This window comes from Eschrichtius robustus, chromosome 8 (assembly GCF_028021215.1).
Source record: "Eschrichtius robustus isolate mEscRob2 chromosome 8, mEscRob2.pri, whole genome shotgun sequence".
Lineage (NCBI taxonomy): Eukaryota > Metazoa > Chordata > Mammalia > Artiodactyla > Eschrichtiidae > Eschrichtius > Eschrichtius robustus.
Window position 1 is genome coordinate 20,601,549 of NC_090831.1, and position 25,860 is coordinate 20,627,408.

General features: G+C 38.7%; 1 protein-coding gene across 1 annotated transcript in view; it reads left to right on the top strand.

Moving 5' to 3' along the window:
• The window catches only part of RELN (reelin), a 523,882-nt gene that overhangs the window by 442,883 nt on the left and 55,139 nt on the right, over positions 1 to 25,860 (top strand). Inside the window, exons 35-45 of the mRNA XM_068549918.1 lie at positions 866 to 1,006; positions 1,113 to 1,290; positions 5,167 to 5,251; positions 6,063 to 6,245; positions 8,499 to 8,670; positions 8,772 to 8,874; positions 11,935 to 12,164; positions 17,071 to 17,291; positions 18,908 to 19,055; positions 21,321 to 21,579; positions 22,437 to 22,686. Coding sequence (XP_068406019.1) covers positions 866 to 1,006; positions 1,113 to 1,290; positions 5,167 to 5,251; positions 6,063 to 6,245; positions 8,499 to 8,670; positions 8,772 to 8,874; positions 11,935 to 12,164; positions 17,071 to 17,291; positions 18,908 to 19,055; positions 21,321 to 21,579; positions 22,437 to 22,686 — 1,970 coding nt within the window. The remainder of the gene's footprint in view (positions 1 to 865; positions 1,007 to 1,112; positions 1,291 to 5,166; positions 5,252 to 6,062; positions 6,246 to 8,498; positions 8,671 to 8,771; positions 8,875 to 11,934; positions 12,165 to 17,070; positions 17,292 to 18,907; positions 19,056 to 21,320; positions 21,580 to 22,436; positions 22,687 to 25,860) is intronic.

The following is a 25,860-nucleotide window of genomic DNA, read 5'->3' on the forward strand; positions in this document are numbered from 1 at the left end:
GTGTTGATGTGACTAGATTTCTGTTTCAGAGCCACCATTGCTGGCAGCTGTGTTGCACTGAAGGAGAACTTGTGTAGGGGAAACTATAGCACTTGAGATTTTACTGTTGAAATTCCGCTTCAAGTCAACTGTGTTCTGCTTTCCAAATAACTAACACGTTTCTACTGTGCAATCTGTTCCTAAATGAGAGAGACTGCTGTTTGGTAAGGCTGCACATATTTCCGGATAAAGTGGTCTTCTGTCAGTACATTCCAAATAACAGATTGCAAATATAATAAAAAACACGGGAGTACATCACATCATTCTAGTCCTCCCCTTTAAGGGAGCCAGGCCCTCGGGAACCAAAATAGAGGCAGAAGTTGGATGGGGCTTCCATTGACTACCTCAGAAAACCATTTAGGGAACAGTAGACCTCACGGCAAGACCTTTGTAAGATTCCAACTTATACTCATGTTTACCATCCTCAGTCTCGTTCCCAGTACTGAAAAGTAGTAAAAGCCTGAAAGCAAAAACTAAGGTTCTGCATGTAGTTCAAACACAGAATAAATTGATAGTTTGAAGTAACTCTCCCATCTCACATGTGTTCAGAGGCTCTTGTATGAAAGAAATGGTGAAATATTTTTAAAGCATGTTTTCTACTCTCCTGTTTGTGGGTCTGGAGTAAACAACATCCTTTACTTGGTATGAAAACAAAGTGTCTCAAATAAAGAGGGAACTGGAACCCAGAGAGGGCACTTTAAAGGGAAAGAATTAAAATAAATGTTTTCGTGCTTTGAAGGTTACCATTCAAACCAAGTGTGGTTTGTTTTTTTTTTGGTCATTTTCTTTTGTTTGTTTGTTTGTTTGTTTGTTTGTTTTTGCTCAGCTCTCCCAGGACCCGGTTCAGATGGATCCAAGCCAACTACACCATGGGGGCTGACTCCTGGGCTATTGATAACGTTGTGCTGGCCTCGGGGTGCCCTTGGATGTGCTCAGGACGAGGGATTTGTGATGCTGGACGCTGTGTGTAAGTTAATAAAACTGGCAGTTTCTTTCTTTGTAATGCAGAGATAAAGATGGCTTCTTGATCTCACGACAAATAATGCCTTTTCTCCACTCATTTTTTTTCTCAGGTGTGACCGGGGCTTTGGTGGAACCTACTGTGTTCCTGTCGTTCCTCTGCCCTCGATTCTTAAAGATGATTTCAATGGGAACTTACATCCCGACCTTTGGCCTGAAGTATATGGTGCAGAGAGGGGGAATCTGAATGGTGAAACCATCAAATCTGGAACATCACTCATTTTTAAAGGGGTCAGATAAGATTCTTCTTCACTACCACTGAATTACCTACTTCACTCACTGCTCCACACACATGCATTTCTGTTCAGATGATGTATTATTTTATATACAGTTATTGTCTTCTAGGACATATCATGGTTTTAGAAGTCAGGATAGTGGTGGTTTGGGCAGAAGAAAATGAGGTATAGATTGGAAGAGAGAATTAGGGGCCATCTGGACTGCTGGTAATGTTCTGTTTCCTGAGTTGTATAGAAATTACATAGCTGTGTTACCTTGTGATAATTCCATCATGATTTGATACTTTCCTTTATGTAATTTATATTTCAGTAAAAAAGTTTCCATAAGGAACATGAATATGCTCATGTCATCAACAACAACAAAAAATGTTTCCTCTTATGTTCACTGCAGTCACTTTTTATGATCACTTAGGCATAAAATTGTTCCTTTGCTTTGGTAGTCAGACCTTCTTTACTCTCTGCTGGAATTATATATGTAAAAATTATATATATACTATTTCTGGAATCTTGACTTCTAGAATGTAGCATTTTATGTGTAATTAAGTATCTAACTTAGAACATTTTTTAATTGATTTTACGGAAGGTCTTTGCTTTTTCCTTTCACTTTCTTCCTTTTCCTCCTACCAATACAACCATTTGGTGACTTTAAGAAAACCAAACATTTAAGCCAAGTTAAATAACATTCTCAAACATCATTAGTGTATTTTTTGTATTTCAACCTAGATGTTGGTTAGAGGGTTGTTAAGCAATTGTGTGAAACTGTGCTGAGCTGGCACATCTTCATATGCAAATACATGCTACAACCTGTCTCACTCAGCTGGGGAAATCGGCTAATCTAGGTGTGCAAATGAAATCTTTAACAAAAATCTGCATGGGTTTCTGTACATCCTTAATAATTAACACCTAACACTTAGAAAATTAGACACCCTGGAACTTTTTCAATTATAGCTAATAGATGCTGGCTATCATCCTTGTTTGAATCCAGAATTCTTCTCAAGTTTTAGATGAGATAGAAAAAACACTTTAAGGGTCAGAGAGATTTACAAGTCCCTGAGTGCTGTAAGGGGCCAAAAAAATTGAGGCAGGACATTTCAGGGTGGAAACTACTGTTTTTTTGTGTGTGTGTTTTTAAGTCTTGTCTGAGGCTTTAGCTCTCATTACCACTATCTATTTGAAGCAGTTGACAAGACCAAAAAAGATAAAGTCCTGTGATTCAAATATCTTTACCTGATAAAATTTTAAGCAGTAGAATTAAACTGGTCTCTAGATCCTATAAACAAGGAAGACATATAGTCTTTTATATGTTCCCTTTAGCCATCCAATTGCAAGGGCAGCCAAGCATTATATGTGTTGGACATATTATCTATCAGCTCTGCAAGATGCAGAGAGGGCTCAGCGTGTGCCATTCAGTAGGTTGTAGTTTGACCTAGAAAGGCATTCTTTTGTGAAAAAGGAAATGATAGGCTCTTTTTAATGTTTATAGATTCAGGAGTGCTATCCACTATTAAAATAGCTTCCCATTTAGCACAATGAATTACTGAATCTGGAAGAGGATGAGAAAAGAAACATCTGTATGAACTAGAATATATGCAGAAGCTGGGCATGACAGTTCCACTGGGCAATTATCAATATCAAGTGCTTAACTATAAACAAAATTTAAAATATGAAAGAAAGATACTTTCATAATTACAGATCATGCCAACTTTCAACAAAATTGCCCCTACAAGGGACTTCCCTTGGTCCAGTGGTAAAGAATCTGCCTTACAATGCAGGAGACACAGGTTCGATCCCTGGTCAGGGAACTAAGATCCCACATGCTGCAGGGCAACTAAGCCCACGGGCCACAGCTACTGAGCTCACGCACCTCAACTAGAATCCACGTGCCACAAACTACAGAGCCCACGCACTCTGGAACCCACGCACCACAACTACAGAGCCCACACACCCTGGAGCCTGCACACCACAACTAGAGAAGAGAAAACCCGCACGCCACAAATAGAGAGAAGCCCACGCACCACAATGAAAGATCCCACCTGCCTCAACGAAGATCCTGTGTGCCGCAGCTAAGACCCGATGCAGCCAAAAATAAATAAAATAAATAAATTTTTAAAAATTGCTCCTACAAGATACACTATAAAATGGGTTCTTTTATGGCTGACTTATATTGACCCATGGGAACAATTTTATACTCACATTCCATAATCAAGGGGGAAGAGTAATCATATTCCTTTATCTTGACGTTGTCAAGGGATATTTATGAACTGGATCTATTAACTACCCACCTCAAAGCTTTTTCATTGTATTGATAAGATGAAGAAGTGACCTTTCCCCATAAGCTTAACCTCTGCATGGCGCCAAGCTATAAAAACATCCAAGGCCTTATGTTTGTAAGTGTATGAGGGAGAGGGTAAGGACATAAAGACATGAAGGACAGGCAGTGATCAAGCATCATGGACTGTGCAGGGCAGTGAGTTATTATGATAAAAGAAAAATAAGACTGGAAATATAAGGCTTTTACACAGCAGCCTTTAATCCAGGAAGTTTGAAACTATGCTTTGTGAAGTTCAAGGATGGGTATAAATGCAGTTGCTTTTTCATTACCATATCAAATAATTCTCAAATTCTAAATTTAACATTAGCTGGATATCTCTCCCCAAACCAAAAAATAATTTAATAAACAAAATAATGGTATCTTAAAGGGTGGAGGATAAGTTTCAGAATCTGACATATCTAGGTTCAAATCCTGCTATCATCACTTTTGCAATCTTGAGCAAGTTACCGTCCCTCTCAGATTTTGTTTCCTTATCTGCAACAGGAAGATAATAATATATTTCCCTTAGGAGCGATAGGTGCTTTTTAAAGGAGTACAGTGGTTCTTTTAGAACCCAGCATGTTGTAGGCACTCAATATATGGTTACTATTACAAAATTAGTCCTATTTAAAAATTTTCAGCTATTGAAGAATGTACTCTATAATAAATGTTAAGAAGAAGAGGAAGAATTTGCTTTCTCTACCTAAGATTCCATTTGATATTTGTTAGTTGATAATTAAGCAGTCGATAGACAATGTCCACTCAGTATCACACAGCCCCACACCACCAAAGAGCCACTTCATTCAGAGTCAGACCTGAGGAACTGAAAGGCCTGTTTGTACCTAGGACATCTGCATAGTGAAGTTCTGTTTTACTGGCTGTCACCGCAACCCTGTGTACACATGGAGAAAACAAGCTATGGAGCTGTCAATCCCAGGCAACCAGAAATAGTTAATTAGCAGAAAAAATTACTAAAGCCAGTATGATCACTTTCCGCCTTCCTTGGCTTCTCTGCATGAATGGTTCCAGCCCAGGCTTGGGGACTTGCTTAGTTATGCCTTATTTAACTTGACCAACTGGAGGGTGTTGTGTCAGCCTGAATGAGAGCTTCCCAGGGCCATCACAGCACGCAAATGAGTAAGTTCCTAAGACTCTTTGGAACCCTGAAAAAGTTACCTATCAGCTCCCAGCTTCCAGCAGGAGCACTTGGCACATTTTCCGTCTGTTTCCTCGTTATTCCTCTCACAACATGCTGTGATCAAAGGAGGCTGTTTTTTAAAAAGGCCTGTAGATATGCAGTGCTATCATTCTTGCACTGCTTTCTATAAGTCACAGCGAAGTGTGACTTGGAGTTGAGACAATGAAATATTGTTATTTGGGCATAGGGAAATGAAAGCCATTGAAAGGGGAAATGATCAATTTTTCCTTCCAAACTGGACCGAGTATTGCTTCTTGATCATTATGTATCATTTAGCTAATGTAAGTTAGATGTATAGAATCAAAGGAAAATAATTTTGCAAATGAAATAAGATTGCCTAACATATGTGTTTGTGTTTACAGGAAGGACTACGGATGCTCATTTCAAGAGATCTAGACTGTACCAATACAATGTATGTCCAGTTTTCACTTCGATTTATAGCAAAAGGTAAGTCATTTCTATGAGTATGAATTCACTATTTCCCTTCAAGCAAATTTCCCCACAGAGAAGTAACAGATTTGAGGCCTATAACTTTTGTTATATGGGAGAGCTAACATAAATTTGAGTACATAGTGTTCACAAATGTTCTATAATATATATTCCTTTTAATATAAGGGTAAGATGACTACTTGTTTCATAATAATTTCATACAGATGTAGTAATCATACTAGTCCTGTGGTAGTTAAATTTATCATCATGTCCCTGAGTCTTTTTTCCACCACTTCTTTCTAGCCGTAAGAAATTTAAATTTAAAAAATTTAACTTATGGAAACTTGGGATTTTCTTTCACAGATGTGAACAGTGAACCCCAAAAGTCAACTCTGTCATTCTGACCTTTCATATTAACTAATTTTCTTGACAAATAATGCCATTTGGATATAATAAATTCTCAAGTAGCTTTTCTGTGTATTCTGAGATTTAAATGTTTGGCCCTTTGTAGAACTGTGATGCCTGTAGAATCAAAAAATTTTGATGTAATATTTCCTAAATGAAATACAGAAAGATATGTGTTCATATCTGAGAAAAAGAGGGAGATATTATTGTGTGAAAATGCAAGATTTGGTGTGTGTTTTGAGATATATTTATACAGAAATCCCAACCCATCATCACTTGAAGTTGCCTCGGAAGCATTTGGACTCTAAGGTGTCTATGTGAATATAAGTCAGCTTATGCATCGATGCAAAAAAAATAGTCTAAGATCATACCATTTCCCCATTTTTATAATGATGTGTTCACGCCTCTGTTACCTTCTTTCTAGGTACCCCAGAGAGGTCCCACTCTATTCTATTACAATTCTCCGCCAATGGAGGAATCACCTGGCACCTGATGGATGAATTTTACTTTCCTCAAATGACCAACATACTTTTCATTAATGTTCCCTTGCCATACACTGCCCAAACCAACGCTACAAGATTCAGACTCTGGCAACCTTATAACAATGGTAAAAATGCACATGTTCTCCTGTGATCAAAACTGACTGCTGCACGTTAGCATGCTTGCTCCTAAGGTGTAGAGGAAGGGTTTGTCAGCTGAGTGGCTTCGCTGTCCACAGCACCTTTTACATGCTTCGCTTTTGAGGAGTCTCAAGGAATATTTAGCTTTATATATCTTTATCTTCATACTTGACTATGTATTATCTTCGGGCTTGACTCGTAAGTTCTCTTGATGTAAATACAGCTAAATCCTGACACAGAGCTAAGGTTTTTAAAACTTAATCCAGCTCTACCATTAGGTACTCATCAGTTGTAACTATATTTTTTACTGAATTTATTTAGGAATACATAGTTCTTTTTTTTTTAATGTTTATGTGTTTTTGTTTTTTGGGGGTTTTTTTTGGCTGTGTCGGGTCTTAGTTGCGGCACGTGGGATCTTTCATTGCGGCGCGCTCTAGTTGTGGCGTGCGGGTTTTCTCTCTCTAGTTGTGGCACGCGGGTTCCAGAGCACATGGGCTCTGTAGTTTGCAGCACGTGGGATCTCTCGAGCTCGGTAGTCGTGCACATGGGCTTAGCTGCCCCGCGGCATGTGGAAACCTAGTTCCCCGACCAGGGATCGAACCCGTGTCCCCTGCATTGGAAGGCAGATTCTTTACCACTGGACCACCAGGGAAGTCCCCATAGTTCTTCTGAGTATGGCACTTCATTAGTGAGATAGAACAACATTACAGCAAAAGCCATGACAAAGTGAGAGGGACTGACACAAAGCAGGTAGTGCCTGAGATAAAATATTCTTATCACGTACACTTGCCTCAGTGATAAGCTAACGTGAATGTATAATTTAACAGTATTTTCAAATGGTGGTTACAGAAAACGATTTTACAGATTTGTAATGTTTTATTGCTTCCTGTAATTCTACTAGCTACTGATTATAAAGGACCAGACTCTACCAAATTATGCATTTAATGGCCTAAGTAAGCACAGAAACATCATATTAAGCAGATTCTTTGCAGAGGTAACACAGAAATGGATAAGAAAAATGTATTTCCATCTCTAAAATTTAACCTGAATATTTCCTTTATAACTAGTAAGTCAAAAAAGAATTTTAATTTACTGTGAACAGAAGAAGTAATCTCGTATGATCGCTGAGGAAAAGTCCAAAAAAGAAATGCAACCAGTTTCACAGTCCAGAAGATAGTTGTCTTCATGTTACGTTTGGAATGCTCACCAATTGTTCTTCATTGTTTTCACCAACCGCTTCCAAAATAAGAAAAGGGAAGAAAGCTACTAGGCTTAGAACAGTGATAGGATTAGAGAGGGAGAGGCACATGTGACTACTTCATTTAAATCATCAGGTTGTTTCTACAGGCTCCTATTTACAGATCCTTTTTTATATTTTGTAAGAAGTCTACTAAAAGTAGGCATCAGTGAAGAAACATCCTTGAGGACTCTTGTTTCTGCTCGGTATGGTCTTATCACCTTGTTTCCAGTTCAAGTCAAGCAATGCTTTACAAAAGCACTGAGCTCACCCTTCTTAATCTACTCAGTAATATCTTCCTTAAGCACCCTGCCGAAGTCGCTGGGTCAAATTCTCTGACAGCCCAAGGAGTGATTTTCCTAGTTTTCTGCACGTTCCCACGTATCTTCAACTAAACGTACAAGTTTTGAAACGCTTTTAAGGGGAAAATAAAGTATGATATAACACAGAATGTTTTCTTCTGTGTAGTTTTTAACACCTAAATAAAATCGTGCCTCAAGCCGGTATTATAATAGCCGTGGTCCTTCAGCCTGAAGGAGGCATGATTCTAAGTCATGGGTTGACTCTAAACAGTCCTGAGTTACTCCATGAATAGACTCGTTAGTGCAACTCGGTTCTAAATCCACAGGCTTGACCACCCATCCTCACAGATTCCGGTGTCTTACAGAGTCCCCTAAACCGTGAAAGCGTAACTCAAAGCCCACTCTCGCTGGTGGAGGGTCCATAGCACTGCTGCGACGGGCAGGGCAGCAGACTCTTACCAGCCTTCTGAAATTAGTGAAGCTGCTCCATGCAATGTCAAGTTAATAGCACTGAAAGCTTAATGTTTTCACACTTTCATCAGTGTAACCACAGTTACATAGTTTGTGCTTCTTTGTCTAGAAGGCATCCGTTTAACCGGCTGTTACTGAGTTCCTTCCGTCCTCTACTTTCTTCCAATGAGCAAAAGTGTCCATCTGATGTTCACCATTGAAAACACTTGCTTTATCCAAAAACGCCTTAGGTAAGAAAGAAGAAATCTGGATTGTTGATGACTTCATCATCGATGGAGATACTTTAAACAACCCTGTGATGCTTCTAGATGCTTTTGACTTTGGGCCCAGAGAAGACAATTGGTTTTTCTACCCGGGTGGTAACATTGGTCTTTATTGCCCATATTCTTCCAAAGGAGCGCCGTAAGTACTTACTTGAGAAGGTAAAAACAAAACCCCTGCTCTATACAGGTCACGATGATCTTTTGCCTAAATGGATTCCTTGTTGCTTCCTTGTGTAACAGAGAGGAAGATTCAGCTATGGTGTTTGTTTCCAATGAAGTTGGTGAGCATTCCACTACTACTCGTGACCTGAATGTGAATGAGAACACCATCATACAGTTTGAGGTACTTGATTTTGTTCTGTGAGAAATGCTTTAAATTTTGTCTTGAACAAAAGCCAGGAAAGAGGAGGAAAATCTCAGATGATTTCATGCATTATGACTTTCCATTTTTGTGCAAGGACAAAAGAGATTTTACATCATAATTCACTTCTATTAGCAGAACCAGTTGTCCTACTAAGGTTTATTTCTGAATTTCGGTCCTTTATTTATGACATAATCTCCTCACCTACTACAATGGGAAATTGTCAAAATAGATTATTTCAAACATTATAAAAATGAAAAGGACCACACTATTCTAGTAGTATTATAGTCACAATTTTTATATATTACTTAGAGGATCCAGGTCAATGTAACTATACCATGCCAGCACATTTATATAATATTTATCATGGTGTCATGAATTTTACAGATAAAATAATACCATACTGTTTCTTACCATTTCTGGGTATTTCATTAGTATTCGCGGACTCCTTATATTTTTCAAGACAGCAAACTAATAATGTATAAAAGGAAAACATTTATATATTTCAAAAGCTTAGATAAAATCAGCAGAACCGAAGGTACATTGTGCTAGGGTTCAATAGTATTAACTTTTTCTTTTTTGGCCACGCCACATGGCATGAGGGATCCTAGCTCCCCAACCAGGGATAGAACCCATGCCCCCTGCAGTGGTAGCATGGAGTCCTAACCACTGGACTGCCAGGCAATTCCCATTAACTTTTTCTTTTTCTTTTTCTTGTTTAATTTAATTTTTATTTCTTATCGGAATAAATTTGATTACAATGTTGTGTTTGTTCTAGGTGTACAGAATCTGGTTCATTCATACGTATACATATATATAATGAGGTTTAGACTCTTTCCCATGTTGGTCATTACAGAGCATTGAGTAGACCTCCCTTGGCATCCAGTAGGTCCTTCTTGATTATACGTTTTATATGAATTATTAAACGCATGTTCACCCCAACATCCTAATTTTTCCATTCCTTTCACCTTTTTCTAAGTCTGTATGGGCCTTTCTCTGTGGAAATATGTTCATGGGTATCAATTTTTAGATAACACTAGTAAATGATATCATCGGATATTTGTCTTTCTTTTTCTGACTTACTTTACGTAGTGTGATTATCTCTAGGCTGGCTCATCTGTGGTGCTGCAAATGGCATTGTTTCATCTTTTCCATGGCTAATATTCCATTGTGTACATGGACCACTTCTTCTTTGTCCATTCCTCTGTAGATGGACATTTTGGTTGCATCCATGTCTGGCTATTGTAAATATTGCTGCAGTGCACGTTTGGGTGCCTATGTCTTTCTGAATTCTGGTCTTCTCGGGTTATAGGCCCCTTAGTGGTTCGGCAGAATCATATGGTAGCTCAATTGTTACCTTTTAAAGGCACCTTCATTCTGTTCTGACTAGTGGCTGTTACCAGTTTGCATCCCAGCAACAGCACAGGAGGGTACCCATTCTCGGAAACCCATTCAGCATTTATTGTTTGCAGACATTTTTTTCTGATGGCAATTCAGACTAGTGTGAGGTGATACCTTTTTGTAGTTTAAATTTGCATGTCTCTAATAATTCTTGAGGTTGAACATTTTTTCATGTCTCACGTGGTTGTAGGTAGGAGGCCTCAGTTCCTTGCCACATGGATCTCTCCTTAGGGCTGCTTGAGTGTCCTCATGGCATGGCAGCTGGCTTAACCCAAGATGAGTGATCCGGTCCGCGGTCCCCAGGACTGTCGCAGCTTCGGCTGCTGGGGCCCCTCCAGAGCCGGCAGCCTCAGTGAGGCCGCCCTCCCCTCGGGCTCCGGGGCAGTTCAGTGACGGCAGAGGGAAGAGACCCCGAGCCAGGAGTTCCAGCTCTGCGGAAACGCGGGCTCCATTCTGGGCGCAGGGGGTGGGACCTCTGTGCCCTGAGGCCTTCCAGGAGGGCCCCATTAACTTTCGAAGATACTTGTTTCATAGCTGAAATCTATACCAACCATTGGACAGTGCCTAATTTCATCAACAAAAATTTTGAATATTTGCTCTAGATTAACTGTCTGCATCCTCTAAATTAGAGTTGTTTCTTTCATCTTAAAGTCAGAGACCAAATGATGCCTTAGTGTAGAAATGATTCTCTATCTCTTTTAAGCTTTCTGTTATATTTTCTGATTTTATTTTAAGTTACTTATATAACCTTCTGTTATATTTTCTAACATTTATGCTTTAAATGTTAATAAAAAGTAATCCCTGTGGCCCTTTCAAGAGTTCTGTTATCAGAAGAATCTAGGTAGAGACAAATGCCTGTAGCTGAAAAGTTTATCCAATGTCAATAGTTTACTCTTCAGAAGGTAAGAGGAGTAAGTTCAGCAACAACAACAAATATTATATAAGTATATCTGGTGGCTCTGACAGCAAGAAAATGTTAACCCCAATTGGAAGTGGGAAAATTTTTTAATAGAAAGAATCACATGCTTTATTTAAGTTTTAGTTTAATTCACTTGAAAGTATGAAAAAGGAATGGAGTGGTTATTTCCCTAATGGTTAAAAAGGTCTTTCTGAGAATATTCTCCCTATGCCAGGGAAAAAGTGACAATAATTGTATTTTGTTCTGTTTTAAGACTGAAAACATACTGAAGATTCTCCATGTGCAGAACTTTGGGGATTATTTGAAGGTATCACAAGAAGGAAAGTAGAAGGTCTTCTTTTTCCATCCAGCAGTCTGAGAAAAAGCTAACGGTTAGAATTAGGGAAGCAGTCTTTTCATTACGATTTGCTTGGCTTGGCAGTGAAAGTGGGCTAAAGGTAAAATTTGGAATTCCATGCCAACCTCTGCCTTATTCACTTCCTAGCTTTTCATCAAGTGAGGGAAAGTAAACTTTTCATGAGGCCCTTTGAGGTTCTTTATGAAAAAGTATTATTTAAAAGTAATGTGCAATATTACTCAGGCAAAACAGAATTTCATGGTGTTAAGTATTTCAGCAAGACAGTTCCCAGGAAAATGGACTCTCGAGAAAATAATGACGTGGTGAATCATTTCAAGGCTCGTTGCTCTGAGGTAATTTGTATCATTTTTTCTTCTTCACCAAGATCAATGTCGGATGCTCCACTGATAGCTCCTCTGCTGATCCGGTCAGACTGGAGTTCTCCAGGGACTTTGGGGCGACCTGGCACCTGCTGCTCCCCCTCTGCTACCACAGCAGCGGCCATGTGAGCTCCTTGTGCTCCACGGAGCACCACCCCAGCAGCACCTACTACGCGGGGACCACCCAGGGCTGGAGGAGGGAGGTTGTGCACTTTGGGAAGCTGCACCTTTGCGGGTAAGGACCTGCTGCTTCGCACCATGTTCTTCTCATTTCACGGTTTTCTCCGTGATGTCACGGTTGCCTTGCCACTTTATCAGGGAAATTTGCACCTTACATTTCTTCCTCGGTTCTCCACTGAAAGTAGATCAGTGGATGTTTAAAACATAGGACACTGCACTGACATACTACTAATTCATAGTTTGAAGATAGATTTAAAGGAGCACACCCTGGGCAGCACCCCGTCCTGGGGTTCATATCCCCATGGGTCTTTATTAGATCAATTAGGAAGCAACAGAAATATGGTTTTCCCCTAGTGTTATAATCCGTCTCCCTTCTGCCCCCTACCTCACAATATAAATGCAGTTAGAATTTTTACTTTCGAGCATCTGCCTATGTCTTTCGTGCAAGGAGAGGGCACGTATGGAGGATCGAAGCCTGCAGAATATTCCAGGTGTCTCATAAAAAAAAAAATTGTTAGCGCTCTTTCCCCAGGCATTTCTACTTTTTCAACCTTTCTCAGCATTCTTGTTACATATATTTGACTCTTCTGTTGAAAAGCTATTTGGAGATAAAGGACTTCAATTCCAATAGAAATGAAAAGTATAGTTCAAAAAATAAAACTAATAGTATAAGTGAACAAAGAGAGGAAGTCAGCAAAGCATTCTGCCTCAGAATTTGTCTTTTCTCTCAGAATAAACAACTTAAGGGTATGCCAAAAAAAGAAGGAAGTACTAATATCATACTTTCAAGATGGAGATAGATGTACATTCCTGATGTGAAACTCAGCATAATTAGAAGTCTTGAGTCTTCAAGCAAAACTCCTAATACCTAGTACTTTTCCAAAAGGGTGAAAGTGTATCTTCAAAAGTCTTCATTCTCTTTGAACATAAATCCATTCACTCCTCATCATATCATTAGCAAAATTTTTATAATTTGATTGCTAAAGACTCTAATATTTTGTGTTATCAAGTAAGTCATTTATTAATTCTTACTATTACACCAGGATATCATTCTAATTATTCTATTAGAAAATCTAATTGTTTTTTAAAAACAAGCATTACTAAGTAAAACATCCTCAAGATTCGTTAGAAGTGATAGCTGAGGAGGCAAGGAGAATCTCTGAAGACCACAGGAATAAATAGAGCTGATGACTCAGCCAGCACAGCTGGAAAGCTGCTACTGGGGTGTTCGGGGGTGGGGTGTGAACTTGTCTATGGAAGAATTGGGCAGGGGGAAATAGCTCAGGAAAAACTCTTTATCCAAAATTAGTTGTGTTATTTAAGATCATATGTTGTGAGAAATAGAAAGAGGCTTACCGAAAAAGTGGAAGAACTTATTAGAAAAATACTGGGGAAGAGCATGGACTCCACTCCGGAAGTTTGGGGACATCAGCAAAAGTTCGTGATCCTCCTTTTTATCATGCTGTATTAACGTCAGTCAGCAGACTCCAGCCTTCATTTTCTGGAACTCTTAATTCTACATTTCTAGAAAAGAAAATCTGAGCAAATCAGCTACAGCCTGAAGGCCGTGTTGCAACAGAAACATAAATGCCAAAAATCTGTGCTTATGGGCAGTGAAGGCAGGGGAAAATGGCTGGATAAACAATCACTTCGGCTCCTATAACCAATATCCATGATCATTATGGTAGTGTGAAAAGCTCCAGGTTTCCTTTTCAGTGGACCACTAATTTCTTCCAGTTGCTCAGCTAAGAATTAGATTAAATAGAAAACAACCCTAAAGATAGGGTGAAGGCCATGATTTTAGATTGTCTTAACAACTGAGACTTGCTTCCGCAAGTTCCCACATGAAAATAATCTGATTTAAAGGCGTATGATATACAGTCACTGCCAACCAGAGGTACTAAATGAAGCTACCCACCCCAGGACAGTGCTCCAGGATCATGGAGCCTGTTTCATTACCAGTTGGCTTTGTCCACCAGGCTGTGCTTACACATAAGGCATGGAGATGTAATTTGAACGAGAGAAATGCAGACATCTGTATTTTCACCGACTGGTATATTGGGAGTCAGTTTAAAATATACCTCCTCTAATTATAAAGGTACAGAACTTAAACCATCATGTTATTTACATTCCATATGATTTTCATTTCTATGAAAGGAAAGTAAATCTGTTAAGGAGGCATGCCCACTCTCACAGTGGTATAAACCTACCTTTCAAACTGCCTTCAACTGTTTCTACAAAGAGAAGAATTTGCCTTAGAAACGTTGTCTAGTCCTTGTTTCAGGAAAACAATTAGCACTCTTCTTAAGACCCACACAGGCATGAATTGCTGGAAGGCAAAAGTTAAATTTTCTCCAACTCAGTGAACCATTCCTTGGTCTGTATTCAGCATGGTACATAATAATGGCACAAGTGCTAGATGCTAAAAGAAATATATTACCCGTGTTTAAATTGCCTTTTTCTGTGCACTCACAGGACACTAGGTACCAAAAAACTATACTAAATGTTTCAGGTGCAGAAATGGCTGTTTCTTGCCTTTACATACAGTCAATTCACATTTAAAGCATAAGTATTGAGCTTCCATCGAATTTTATTCACATCACCCTTGTGTCTTTTTCATTTAGAGTCTTTTTGTCTTTAAAACGTCCTAATTGCTTTTGCTTTATGCAGTTTCATGAGTCAACCAAAACCCCTATTTAATGAAAGCACTGCTGTGTGCTTGAAATTTTAAGTTTACATTAAAAAAACAGATTCTTTTCAATACCACTGGCTTGGGAGAACAGATGCTGACATTCACCAGGGAGGGTGGCAGTGAGAAATTTTCAAAATAAGATTTCAGCAGACTGGGAACCACAGTGAAACCAGACCCTTCAGTCCATTTATCATAGTGCTTGCAGTTTCTGTGTCAAGACAGGTGAACAATAATAAATATCCAACCAAGGTGGTTCATTTGTATTCAGAACATTTGAATAAATAAGAAGTTCAAACAAATTCCATGTAGGCTTTGTTCAAAGGAAAACTCCAGCCGTTTCCCTCAACTCAGCAGTCTGAAAGTTCAAAAGGTAGGAAGTGCTTCTTGCCAAGACTAAACTCTGACAAGTATTAGAAAATAAAAGTTAATTATGAACTGGCATTTTGGGGGCAGCTTAATATAGTTGGAGTCTTGATATAAACAATGAAATTAGGGTTAAAATTATATGTGGGAACTTGACTCCATCTGCTTTACTATCTGCTAAACTTTAGAAGTCTAGTAAATGCTTCTAATACTGACTTCTAATTTCTGTTTCTCAAATAAAAAGAACTATTCTGAATTTGGTTTCATATAGAAACCAAACCATATATTTTATTATGTACAAAACTCAGTTCAAAGAAGATAGACTTTATTTCAGAGGAGCTAGATATAGAGATGGCATGTGCATTCATATTTGTACCCTGTGAATCTGTCCAATTTTCAATTATATAAATTGAAATTCAGACATATAAATTGAAAATTGGACAGATTCACAGGGTACGAATATGTGTGCACATGCCATCTCTATATCTAGCTCCTCTGAAATAAAGTCTATCTTCTTTGAACTGAGTTTTGTACATAATAAAATATACTCAACTATTTCTGGCCTGCTACCTAAATATGTAGATTATTTCTAAGGAGCTAACTTATCGTCAGCAACATGATAGGACAATCATCTTACAAGTAAAAAGGAAAATTGTGTTTCATTTAAAAAGAAATTAAGAAATGAGACATTTAACTAAAAATAAATCTGACTTTGTCACTCCTCTCTTTAAAATAATCTTTTGGGACTTTCTGTTGCCAATAGGATAAAATCCAAAACACCCTAGTTTGTCTTTTAAGGCTTTCCATAACAAATGACATTCAAGAAACATTAATTGAGCATCTGCTATGTGTGAAACACTGTACTGGGCACCGTGAAAGGGTGCAAAAAAGAAAGAGGTGTGAGCATTGGCCTCTAGGAGCTCATAGCCAATGAGGCAAATAGGTGTGCTTTTAAATACCTCCAGCTGTGATAACTATAATAATGGAAATTCCATCAAAATTATGGAAGAGAGAGAAATTAAAGGATGAGTTATTTACCATATGACCCAGCAAATCCACTGTGATTCTATAAAAAGAAAATTGAAAAGAGGTATTCAAACAAATACTTGTACACGAATATTCACAGAAGCACTATTCACAATAGCCAAAAGGTGGAAACAAAACAAATGTCCATCAATTGATGAATGGGTAAATAAAGTTGATATAGCCATACAATTGAATATTATTCAGTCATAAAAAAAGGATGAAATTCTGATACTTGCTACAACATGGATGAACCCTGAAAACATTATGATAAGTGACTAAAGCCAGACATTAAAGCTCATATAGCATATGATTCCATTTATATGGAATATCCAGAATAGGTAAATCCACAGAGACAGGAAGCAGATTAGTGGTTGCCAGGGGCTGGGTGTAAGGGAGAATACTTAATGGGCACGGGGTTTCCTTTGGGGTGATGAAAGTGTCTTGGAACTTGATAGAGGTGATAGCTGGCTAACACTGTGGAGGTACTAAACACCACCAAATTGTACACTTTAAATGGTTAATTATTACCTTTATACTTTGTGAATTTTACCTCCACTAAAAAAAAGATCAGTTATGTAGAACATAGGCAGTATTTAATGGAAAAATCCTCACCAAGAAAAGTCAATATTGAAAAAGGTGGAAGCTCAAGTGGAATTTTGACGTAGTGATAGGATTGGGAAGGGCTTATAGAAAGCAGGAACTTTATTGGCAAAAGCCTGGAGATTGAGGAATGGAGTTTATGGTCCTGAGATTTTGAATCATGTTTTGTACTTCTTGAGTGTGGTGCAGAGGTAGTAACTGCCCACTGCTCATTGATCAGATGTGCTTACTTAGAATAATGTGTTGATTAGATTTTGAAGGGCTTGTATGTCTTTTCCAGATCTGTGCGTTTCAGATGGTACCAAGGATTTTATCCTGCTGGCTCTCAGCCAGTGACATGGGCCATTGATAATGTTTATATCGGTCCCCAATGTGAAGAGATGTGTAACGGACACGGGAGTTGCATCAATGGAACCAAGTGTATATGTGATCCTGGCTACTCAGGTCCAACCTGTAAAATAAGCACCAAAAATCCTGATTTTCTCAAGGATGATTTTGAAGGTAATTTCTTCATATAAAATCTATGTAGCTTTGTGAAAGAACTTATACGTTAAGCACAATTTGTAATGTAGAAGTAATCATTAAGTTCCACTCTGATGTTTCATTATTTATCGTTACGTTTGGGACCACCCAAGCCTTCATTTAGTTCTGAATTTCATAGGGTTCCATTCTTGAAACAATGGTCAGTGAGAGTGAACAAGACCGTAATTGAGAAGAACTAAGGCTATCTTAGCCATTTTTTTCTATCACATGTAATTTCTGATCAATGATAATTTTGGAAAATGTCTATAGAGGGTTAATCTTGGTTAGAAGGAGCAAGTTTCCAGAAATATAAATTCTTGTCATTGCTTTATCACCATCTCATTATGCAGCCTTTTGTCACTTTATGCACCTCAGTTATACCTAGAATCTAATGTCATTATGTATGAAGATATGTGACAAAGTAGAAAAATGTATGTGCTCTAATGATTGAAATTATTCACAGTTAATTGTATATCCATTGGATATGCTTTCTGATAATAGTGGAAAAACATTCTCACAAGAGAAAGTCTTAAATAAATGTAATAGCTATCTCTGTTAGGATAGTGGGATTAAAAGATTTTTTCTTTTTCCCAAGTTGTCTGTAGATTTTTTATAATATATCTATGGTTTTAAGGTACATTTGAGAATTAGGTTTAGGTATATCAATACTATGGAATATTATTCAGCCATAAAAAGGAATGAAATGCTGATACATACTATAATATAGATAGATGAACCTTGAAAACATTATACTAAGTGAAAGAAGTCAGACACAAAAGGCCACATGTCATGATTCCATTTTTATGAAACACTCAAAATAGGCAAATCCATAGAGACAGAAAAAAGATTAGTGGTTGCCAGGGGCTGGGTGAGGGGGAAATGGGCAGTAACTGCTTAATGGGTACAAGGTTTTCTTTATGGTGATGAAAAAATTCTGGAGCTAGTTAGCACAACACAACATGGTTTTACAACATTGTGAATGTACTGAAAGCCATTGAATCATTAACTTTAAAATAGTAAAAACGGCAAAATTTATGTTATATGCATTTTACCACAATCAAAAAAGTAAATTAGATCTAAGGTGAATATCTAAAGAGATTGGCAAGCTGGTTTTGAAAGACATTATTTAATAGGAAATATTAAATTACACTGAAATTTCTCCCATTAAAATTGTGTTTTTTAAAAATATTATATAACACTGGCCTGATACTGTCCTCTCAGTAGCAAGGACACAGTGAAGAGGCCAGTGGAAAGGTCTCATTACCCTTTTTTAATTTTGGGCTGAACCACTCTGACTAGCCAGTGTCTTTTTTTGCAGTGCAGAGGAGCAGAAAGAGGGAACAATTTGGGTGGACCATAGATACTCAGGAAAAGGCCTCCTCCCTCTGTCATCTGAACCCTTAAATCATACAGCCAATGTTAAACAGTTCAAACAAGCTAAAATGTTGAAGAGACTTCTTATCCCCCAAATATATGACTTCAGTATTCATGACTTCATATTTTAAAACTGCACAAAGCACTTACTATATTCCTTTAAAAAAATAATATGACTGTATTTGGGGTCATAGGTAAACCACATTTTCCACTTTTTTCAGGTCAGCTAGAATCTGATAGATTCTTATTAATGAGTGGTGGAAAGCCATCTCGGAAGTGTGGAATCCTTTCCAGTGGAAACAACCTCTTTTTCAATGAAGATGGCTTACGCATGTTGATGACACGAGATCTGGATTTATCACATGCTAGGTAATCATTTTTAAATGCTGTTGAAGAGCCACGTTGTAATGTAAAGTAGCAGAACATAATCAAAACAGAAAGAAGCAGGGATCTCAAGGACAAGGCCTTCCATTGTAAGTGCTGAGCTTCTCTCTTGTCAAAGACTCCATTAAGACATGATTTATATAATTTCCATTCTAAAACTGAGAGAGATTTGTACAATAACTGGATCAGAAATAAAACGCAGCTAAACGGACAGAGGTTAATACCTGGTCTTCTACATGGTGGATGACCAGGGAGTGACAACGTTTAACTCACTTTAACTTCAAGAAAGTAACGTTGCATCTTCTTTATGCACCTTCTACAGAATACTTTTCATTAGCACTTGGACTATGTAGAAGTTATTTACCATTCTTAGGGGAAAGCTTAATTGAAATACAATACATCCACAAATTATTCACAGTTAATTTTATATCCATTAGCAATATAAGAACATCTAAAGTGTAGCCTTATTGTTTGTAAGCATTTCTTTCCAATGATTTGCTCATACATTCAGAGCACTCATTTTCTAAATTGAGCACAGTCACTCAGAAACAAACATTTTAAACTGGCTCAGAGGATTATGTCCTGTCAAGATGTATATCCCTTGATCATTTGATGAGCCAAAAACTTAGCCAGTTAAATAGAAAATACAGTTTAACATGTATAAAATGGAACCCTGACCTATTTTTTCAAGTGAACAAAGAAATCATGTTTCATCTTTTGAAACATTTCAGAGTATCTTAACATACACTGTAACATATTTATCCTCTTCTTCCTCCTAAATCTTTCATTTATTGAATTATAAATTTGATCATGCTTCATAGAAAATATAACTCTATGAGATAATAATTTTAAGGTTATAGAAAGCAAGATTTTATTTATCTCCATCCTATTTTAATGCATGTAGTTTAATTTGTTTCTCTTTATTTAAGATTTATCACTGGCAGCTGAGTTCTCTAATTTAGAAATTATGAGATTTTTCCAAATAATTCTAACATGGTTTATCTATAAATTAATATAAACATTTTCCCAATACAAGTAGACAATGTGCTAAAAGTGTTTCTCTGTAAATGATTATTGTTTTTATAGACATAAACTTCACAAGGCACTAACCATGTATTTTTGTCATTAATCCAATGTTAAAAGCTCCATTATTTATCTCATCTTAGTAGCATGCTGTATAAGATTTGCATATATTGACCTCCATATAAAATCCGAATTTTCTCAGGGTTATGAGGTAAATGAATGCCCAGTTAGTGGAGATGGGGGAGGGGAGGAACCCATGAAGAGTGCATGATTTTATATATGGCACTGTTAACTTTTATTGTAAGCCCCAATATATTTCATATGTTTGACATGCGTCCATAATTGGGTATGTGTGTTGGGTTGCATATGAAATTTATTCTGCATCACCAGCTAGCACAGCGGCCAGACCAGGCACCAGCAGCTCGCCTGCCAAAGATAACATGTGAGCTGGTTTTCATTGGCACCCCAGCTGGTTGCTGCCGCTCTGTCCACCTCCCTGCCAGCTGGGAAGATTGCCACTGGCTGACTGCCACAGTTCTCGATGGCCAGTATCATCCATCCCAGACCCAGCAACAGTCAAAGGCTGGCACAGCCCACCATCACCACCACCCCACACTCATGCTCTCCTGCCCCTGGCACAAAAGACAGAAAAGAGGCTCAGGTTTGACACACCTCTTCCAAAAGATGCCTGGCCTTTCACAAAGAGGTGCTACAACTGGTGAATTTAAATGTGTCTCACAAAACCAACAATATGAGATCTGGAAAACTACTGGTAAAACCAGGGAATGGATGATTTTGCCAATAAACGGCATAAACTACATTGATTACATTCTTCCAGTTTCAGATACTAAGGGCAAGGATACAAATTTATCTTGAATAGAGAGCAATACACACTCCCAAACTTGGACAGCCTTTGGACACCCCCCATCTTCTTATAGAATAGCCAGAGGGTGCAGTGAATGCTCACTTCCCTCAGACTCTCCCCTCTGGAGGGGTGCCAAATATAAATATGGGTACAGAATGGCCTTTTTCAGACTTCACGTTTTATTAACTCCCTTTCACATTAAAAAGAGAAGTCAGGCTTTGAAACAATGGCTTCGGACGTTCGTTAAATCATGATATTCATTAAAGGTATACCTTCCCCCTATTATCCTGTGCACTTGTCTTTTGTCAATGGTGTGAATTTTCACTCAAGTGAAAGTCTACAGTAGATTTTACTCGTATCAGATTTGTGCAGTTCTTCATGAGACTGGGATGTGGTAAAGGTGTTCCAGACCCCAGGAGCCAACCTGTGCTTCTGCAATATTCTCTCAATGGTGGCCTCTCGTGGAGTCTCCTTCAAGAGTTCCTTTTCAGCAACTCCAGCAACGTGGGCAGGTACATAGCCCTGGAGATACCTTTGAAAGCCCGTTCTGCTTCTACACGTCTCCGCTGGTGGCAACCATCTGAAAATGGGCACTTCTACAGTCCCTGGGTAATCGACCAGGTCAGTCCCTTCAGGATTAACTGTTACAATGTTGTCACTTGAGCTAAATATGGCTTTAGAAAGCAGTTAGTCCAACCCCTCGCTCAGTAGAGGAAGCCCAGTACCCACAGTCGGGTGACTTACCCAAGGGCACACGGCTAGATTAGATGTGGCATTTAGGTTCCTTTCATTCTCTATTCCTTCAACTGCCTGAACCTATAAAAACAAACGACACAACAGAAGGCCCAGGTTCTGCTCATAGAGGATTCTGCCATATGGATAGAGGGACCTTATCAAGCGTGATACGGGGCTATAATTCTCCGAAAAGGAAAATGTGCAAATTAGCATTGGTGCCACATGCAGTAGTTGCCCAATCCTCTTTCCTAGCCTTTAAAGAAAAAATAAATAAATCTCCCTAACATCCTTATGGACAGTTCTAAAGGATCTTCATACATAATAATATGCATATCAAATAGAACTCAAAGAACCTGTTAACAAACGGTAGAATCCATGCAAAGAATTGGAACTGAAATGCCTTAGGGTACAACTGTCCTTAAATAGAAATTTTACATGGAAAATAATGTAAGCCAAACTTTGCGCTCCCAGCTTGGGTACGCGTAGTTTCCAAAGGCACAATTTGGCCCATGAAGGCTGTGAATGGTTTTGTCAGTCTTTCAATTTGTTTCTGTAGCTTTTTGCCAGATGGGCAAGCAGACCACATAAACAGGAGCATTCTGAAAGGCCCTCTAACATTATGCTTGCTGTATAATGCCAGTTCTGAGCGATCTGACAGATAAAAACAAACAAACAAAAAGGAATGAACTTTCTCCTATCTCGAAACCAAATTGAAAAGTTGTTTTTTAAAAAATATATTTCAGATTCTTATTGGAGGAAATATTTCTGGTAATACAGTCTTGGAGGATGATTTCACAACTCTGGACAGTAGGAAATGGCTGCTTCACCCTGGAGGCACCAAGATGCCTGTGTGTGGCTCTACTGGTGATGCCCTAGTCTTCATCGAAAAGGCCAGCACCCGTTATGTGGTCACCACAGACATTGCTGTGAGCGAGGATTCATTCCTACAGATAGATTTCGCCGCCTCCTGCTCGGTCACAGACTCTTGTTATGGTGAGTATTCCCTTTCCAGGTAGAGGGACAGAGAAGTGTAAATGGGCACCCAAGGCTGCCTCTGTCAAAGGACTATACTACACCTCCAAGAAGTCTGTAAGTAAAACACAAGTGTGCTTTCAGTCAAAACATAACTGCGTTCTTGAAAATGCTGTGTGTAAATTGAGTTTTAGATGTTTATTTTTTGAAGCCTCAGATTGTGAGCTTATTTTTAAGCATATGTCCATGAAGACTTCTTTTTTTATAAACAATAGCCCCCAATTTATCTCTTTTTATAAACCCAGATTTTTTAAGTATCATATTTACAGAATAAAGGGTTCTCGTCATATAGAGAATGTCAGAATAAGCAATAGGATTTACACATACATTTGTATTTACATGGGTTTTAATTCATAGGGCTTTAGATTAGTCCAGTTATTGTCTCCTTTCCATCTCCCAGGAATCATGAAATTTTGTTGTTCCTATTTTGTCTGATACTTTCTGCCACTGTGGGTCATAGCATATTCTAAACCACTGTGATTGTGACCAGTTTGCATCTTCTAGGTTATGCATACCTTACACACGCATGCACACAGACACACGTGCACACACACACACACACACACACACACACACAAGCCTATCTTAGGAGCTATAAAAACTGACATCTTTGCATACTTGGACCCTTCACTGGAATTTGCAGATCTGTCAGGATTCTGGGGACCTTCTGGTCTTTCACCACGCTGTATCACTGTTCTTCCAAGAGATCCAAACTAGAATGTTCACACTACAATGTTTTAGATTCTTGGGGGCCAAAATCTGGAGAACTTGGTTACTTCCAAGGTCCTGAAAAATCCAGATTTTTCATATTTCCATTAGTCTGAATTTAATGGACAGATCTAAGAAGGAAGCCCAGAAGAACTCTTTCTATTTCAGACTCAATCAGTCAACACTAAACTAGTCAGTAAAGGTGGAGCTTGGAAAAGTATAAGGTACACAGCCTGTCTTCACTAGGTACAGTCTAGTTGAGGGGATACTTCAGAAAGTGAGTCCAATAAATGACTAAATCCAGTGCTGTATGGAGTGGTACTAATGCAAAATGTAATGAGAGTTCGGCCGAGGAAGAGATAACCAATGGATGGCCAGTCCAAGAAGTTTGGGAAGATTTCACAAAGAAGCTAAGTCTCAAGTGGGTGTTGATGGTTGGAGTGAATTTGAAGGGTGAATGGGGAAGAGAGGACACCCCAGGCTGGGCTGGCAGCATAAAGTGCGGATTCTCCTGGTCCATGGGTAAACCATGAGCAGACCAGCCTGAACAGACAATATTTGCATCTAATGGAGGAGAGTAGAGTGCTAATTTTGAAAATAGATAGGGACTTTAGGGTCCTAGACACCCACTCCCTCATTAGCATAGGAAGTCAGCTAGAGACCAGGGAGGTGAGTTATGACACGGTCAGCATGCAGCAGAACCAAGACTGAAACTCTGCCTTCATAAGCCCAGTCACATGTACTTTCTTCTGTAGGCTGGGTAAACCTCTTGAGAAAGATGAAACTGAATAAAAAATGAAAGAGGAAAGTGGCCAAGAAGAGTTGGCAGCAGGTTAAGAAGGGCATTAAAAGGCAGGCACAGGAATTTGTGCTTGACAAGGTCATGAATAAGAGGGCACAAGTGCAGGGGAGTGGCATGGTGGGTTTTAGGGAGATTAGCCCAGGAGCCAATGAAGGTGGGTAGAGAAGAATCCCAACAAAAAAGTGTCAGTGTTTGAATCTGTAGGAAGTGATGAAAACCTGAATTACGTGGCATGAAGAGAAAGGGAATGGATAAAACTAGTATGAGACACTGCAAACCAAAAGGAAAGAAGCAGCAAACCTCAAAACCAGGTGAGATGTTGAACATAGAGGGTAAAGAAGAAAGGAGTAAAATTTCTAAAATAATTTCTAAGTTTTGAACCCAGAAAACTAGTGCAAAAGCATTGTCACTGATAGCATTTGGTAGTTAAGAAGAGATGTTTATTTATGAGGGAAAATGATGAGTCTTTCTCTAGTGTGGTGAAAACAGTTTTAAGTGGTGGTATCCTTTAGTGCAGAGGGCTTGCAGTGTAGAAAGCAGGAACTTTGTCTATACTGTGCATCATGGTGTGCCAGCATCCAGGACAATGCCAGGCTGAATAAACATTTGCTGAATGAATAAAATCAATTTTGAGACGTAAAATCGGGAGATTTGGGCACAGAGATAACAGTTGAAGCCCAAGGAAGATAGGTGTAGAATAGAAGGCCAGAAATGGAGTCTGGAAAGATGCCCATAGCTGGGCTAGTTAGCACAGAAGTCAGAGGGAAATAAGACAGGAGATTCAGAATAATGTCCTCCAAAAGAAAGGAAAGTTTCAAGAACCAGGGAGTCATCAATAATGTCCAAGGCTGTAGGGAGGGCAAGAACAATGAAGACTGAGACAGGCCATTGTATTTAACTAGAAAAGGCCACCAGGAACCTTAGGCCACCAGGACCAGTGAGTGGTCCCACGCTGGCTGCATGGGAGAATCCCCTGGGGAACTTAAAAGCTCCCAACACCTTGGCCTGCCCCACGAGAGTGAAATCCCAATCTCTGCAGGTGGGACTTTGGCATCAGTAGTTTCTAAAGGTACCCAGGCGATTTCAGTGTGCAGCCAAGACTGAGAATCGTGGTCTTAGGCAGTTTCAGTAGGGAGGTATAGGCTGAAGTAGTTTATAAAGTCTTAAGAAGGGACCAGAGAGAGAAATATAAAACATAGCGTATAGGTTGAATGTTTTGGAAGAAGAGAAAGGAAAGAAAGAAATCTCTCTCCATAAGACCCAGCCTGACTGCCTGCTTTGGCACGAACTGCATGGCCTTCAGCTCCCTCTTTAGGCTTCTCTGATTTCCCAGTATATTCCATAACACAGCAAAGCAGGATATATAAGCAAAAGAGATTTGTCAATTTCTTAGGCATTTCACCTATACCAGAGAAAGTTTGGCATAAGTTGGTCAGGATCCCTATAGAATGCTTAAATTTTGAGAAGGCTGCTCAATATTTTTAACTATTTAAAAAGTAGTCATTATAACATATGGTTACTACATTCTATATTTGTATGTTAACCTTTAAATAGACAAAATATAGTTATTATAATACATAAATTATATCTAATTTATATAATGTATTTATACAATATATATCCTA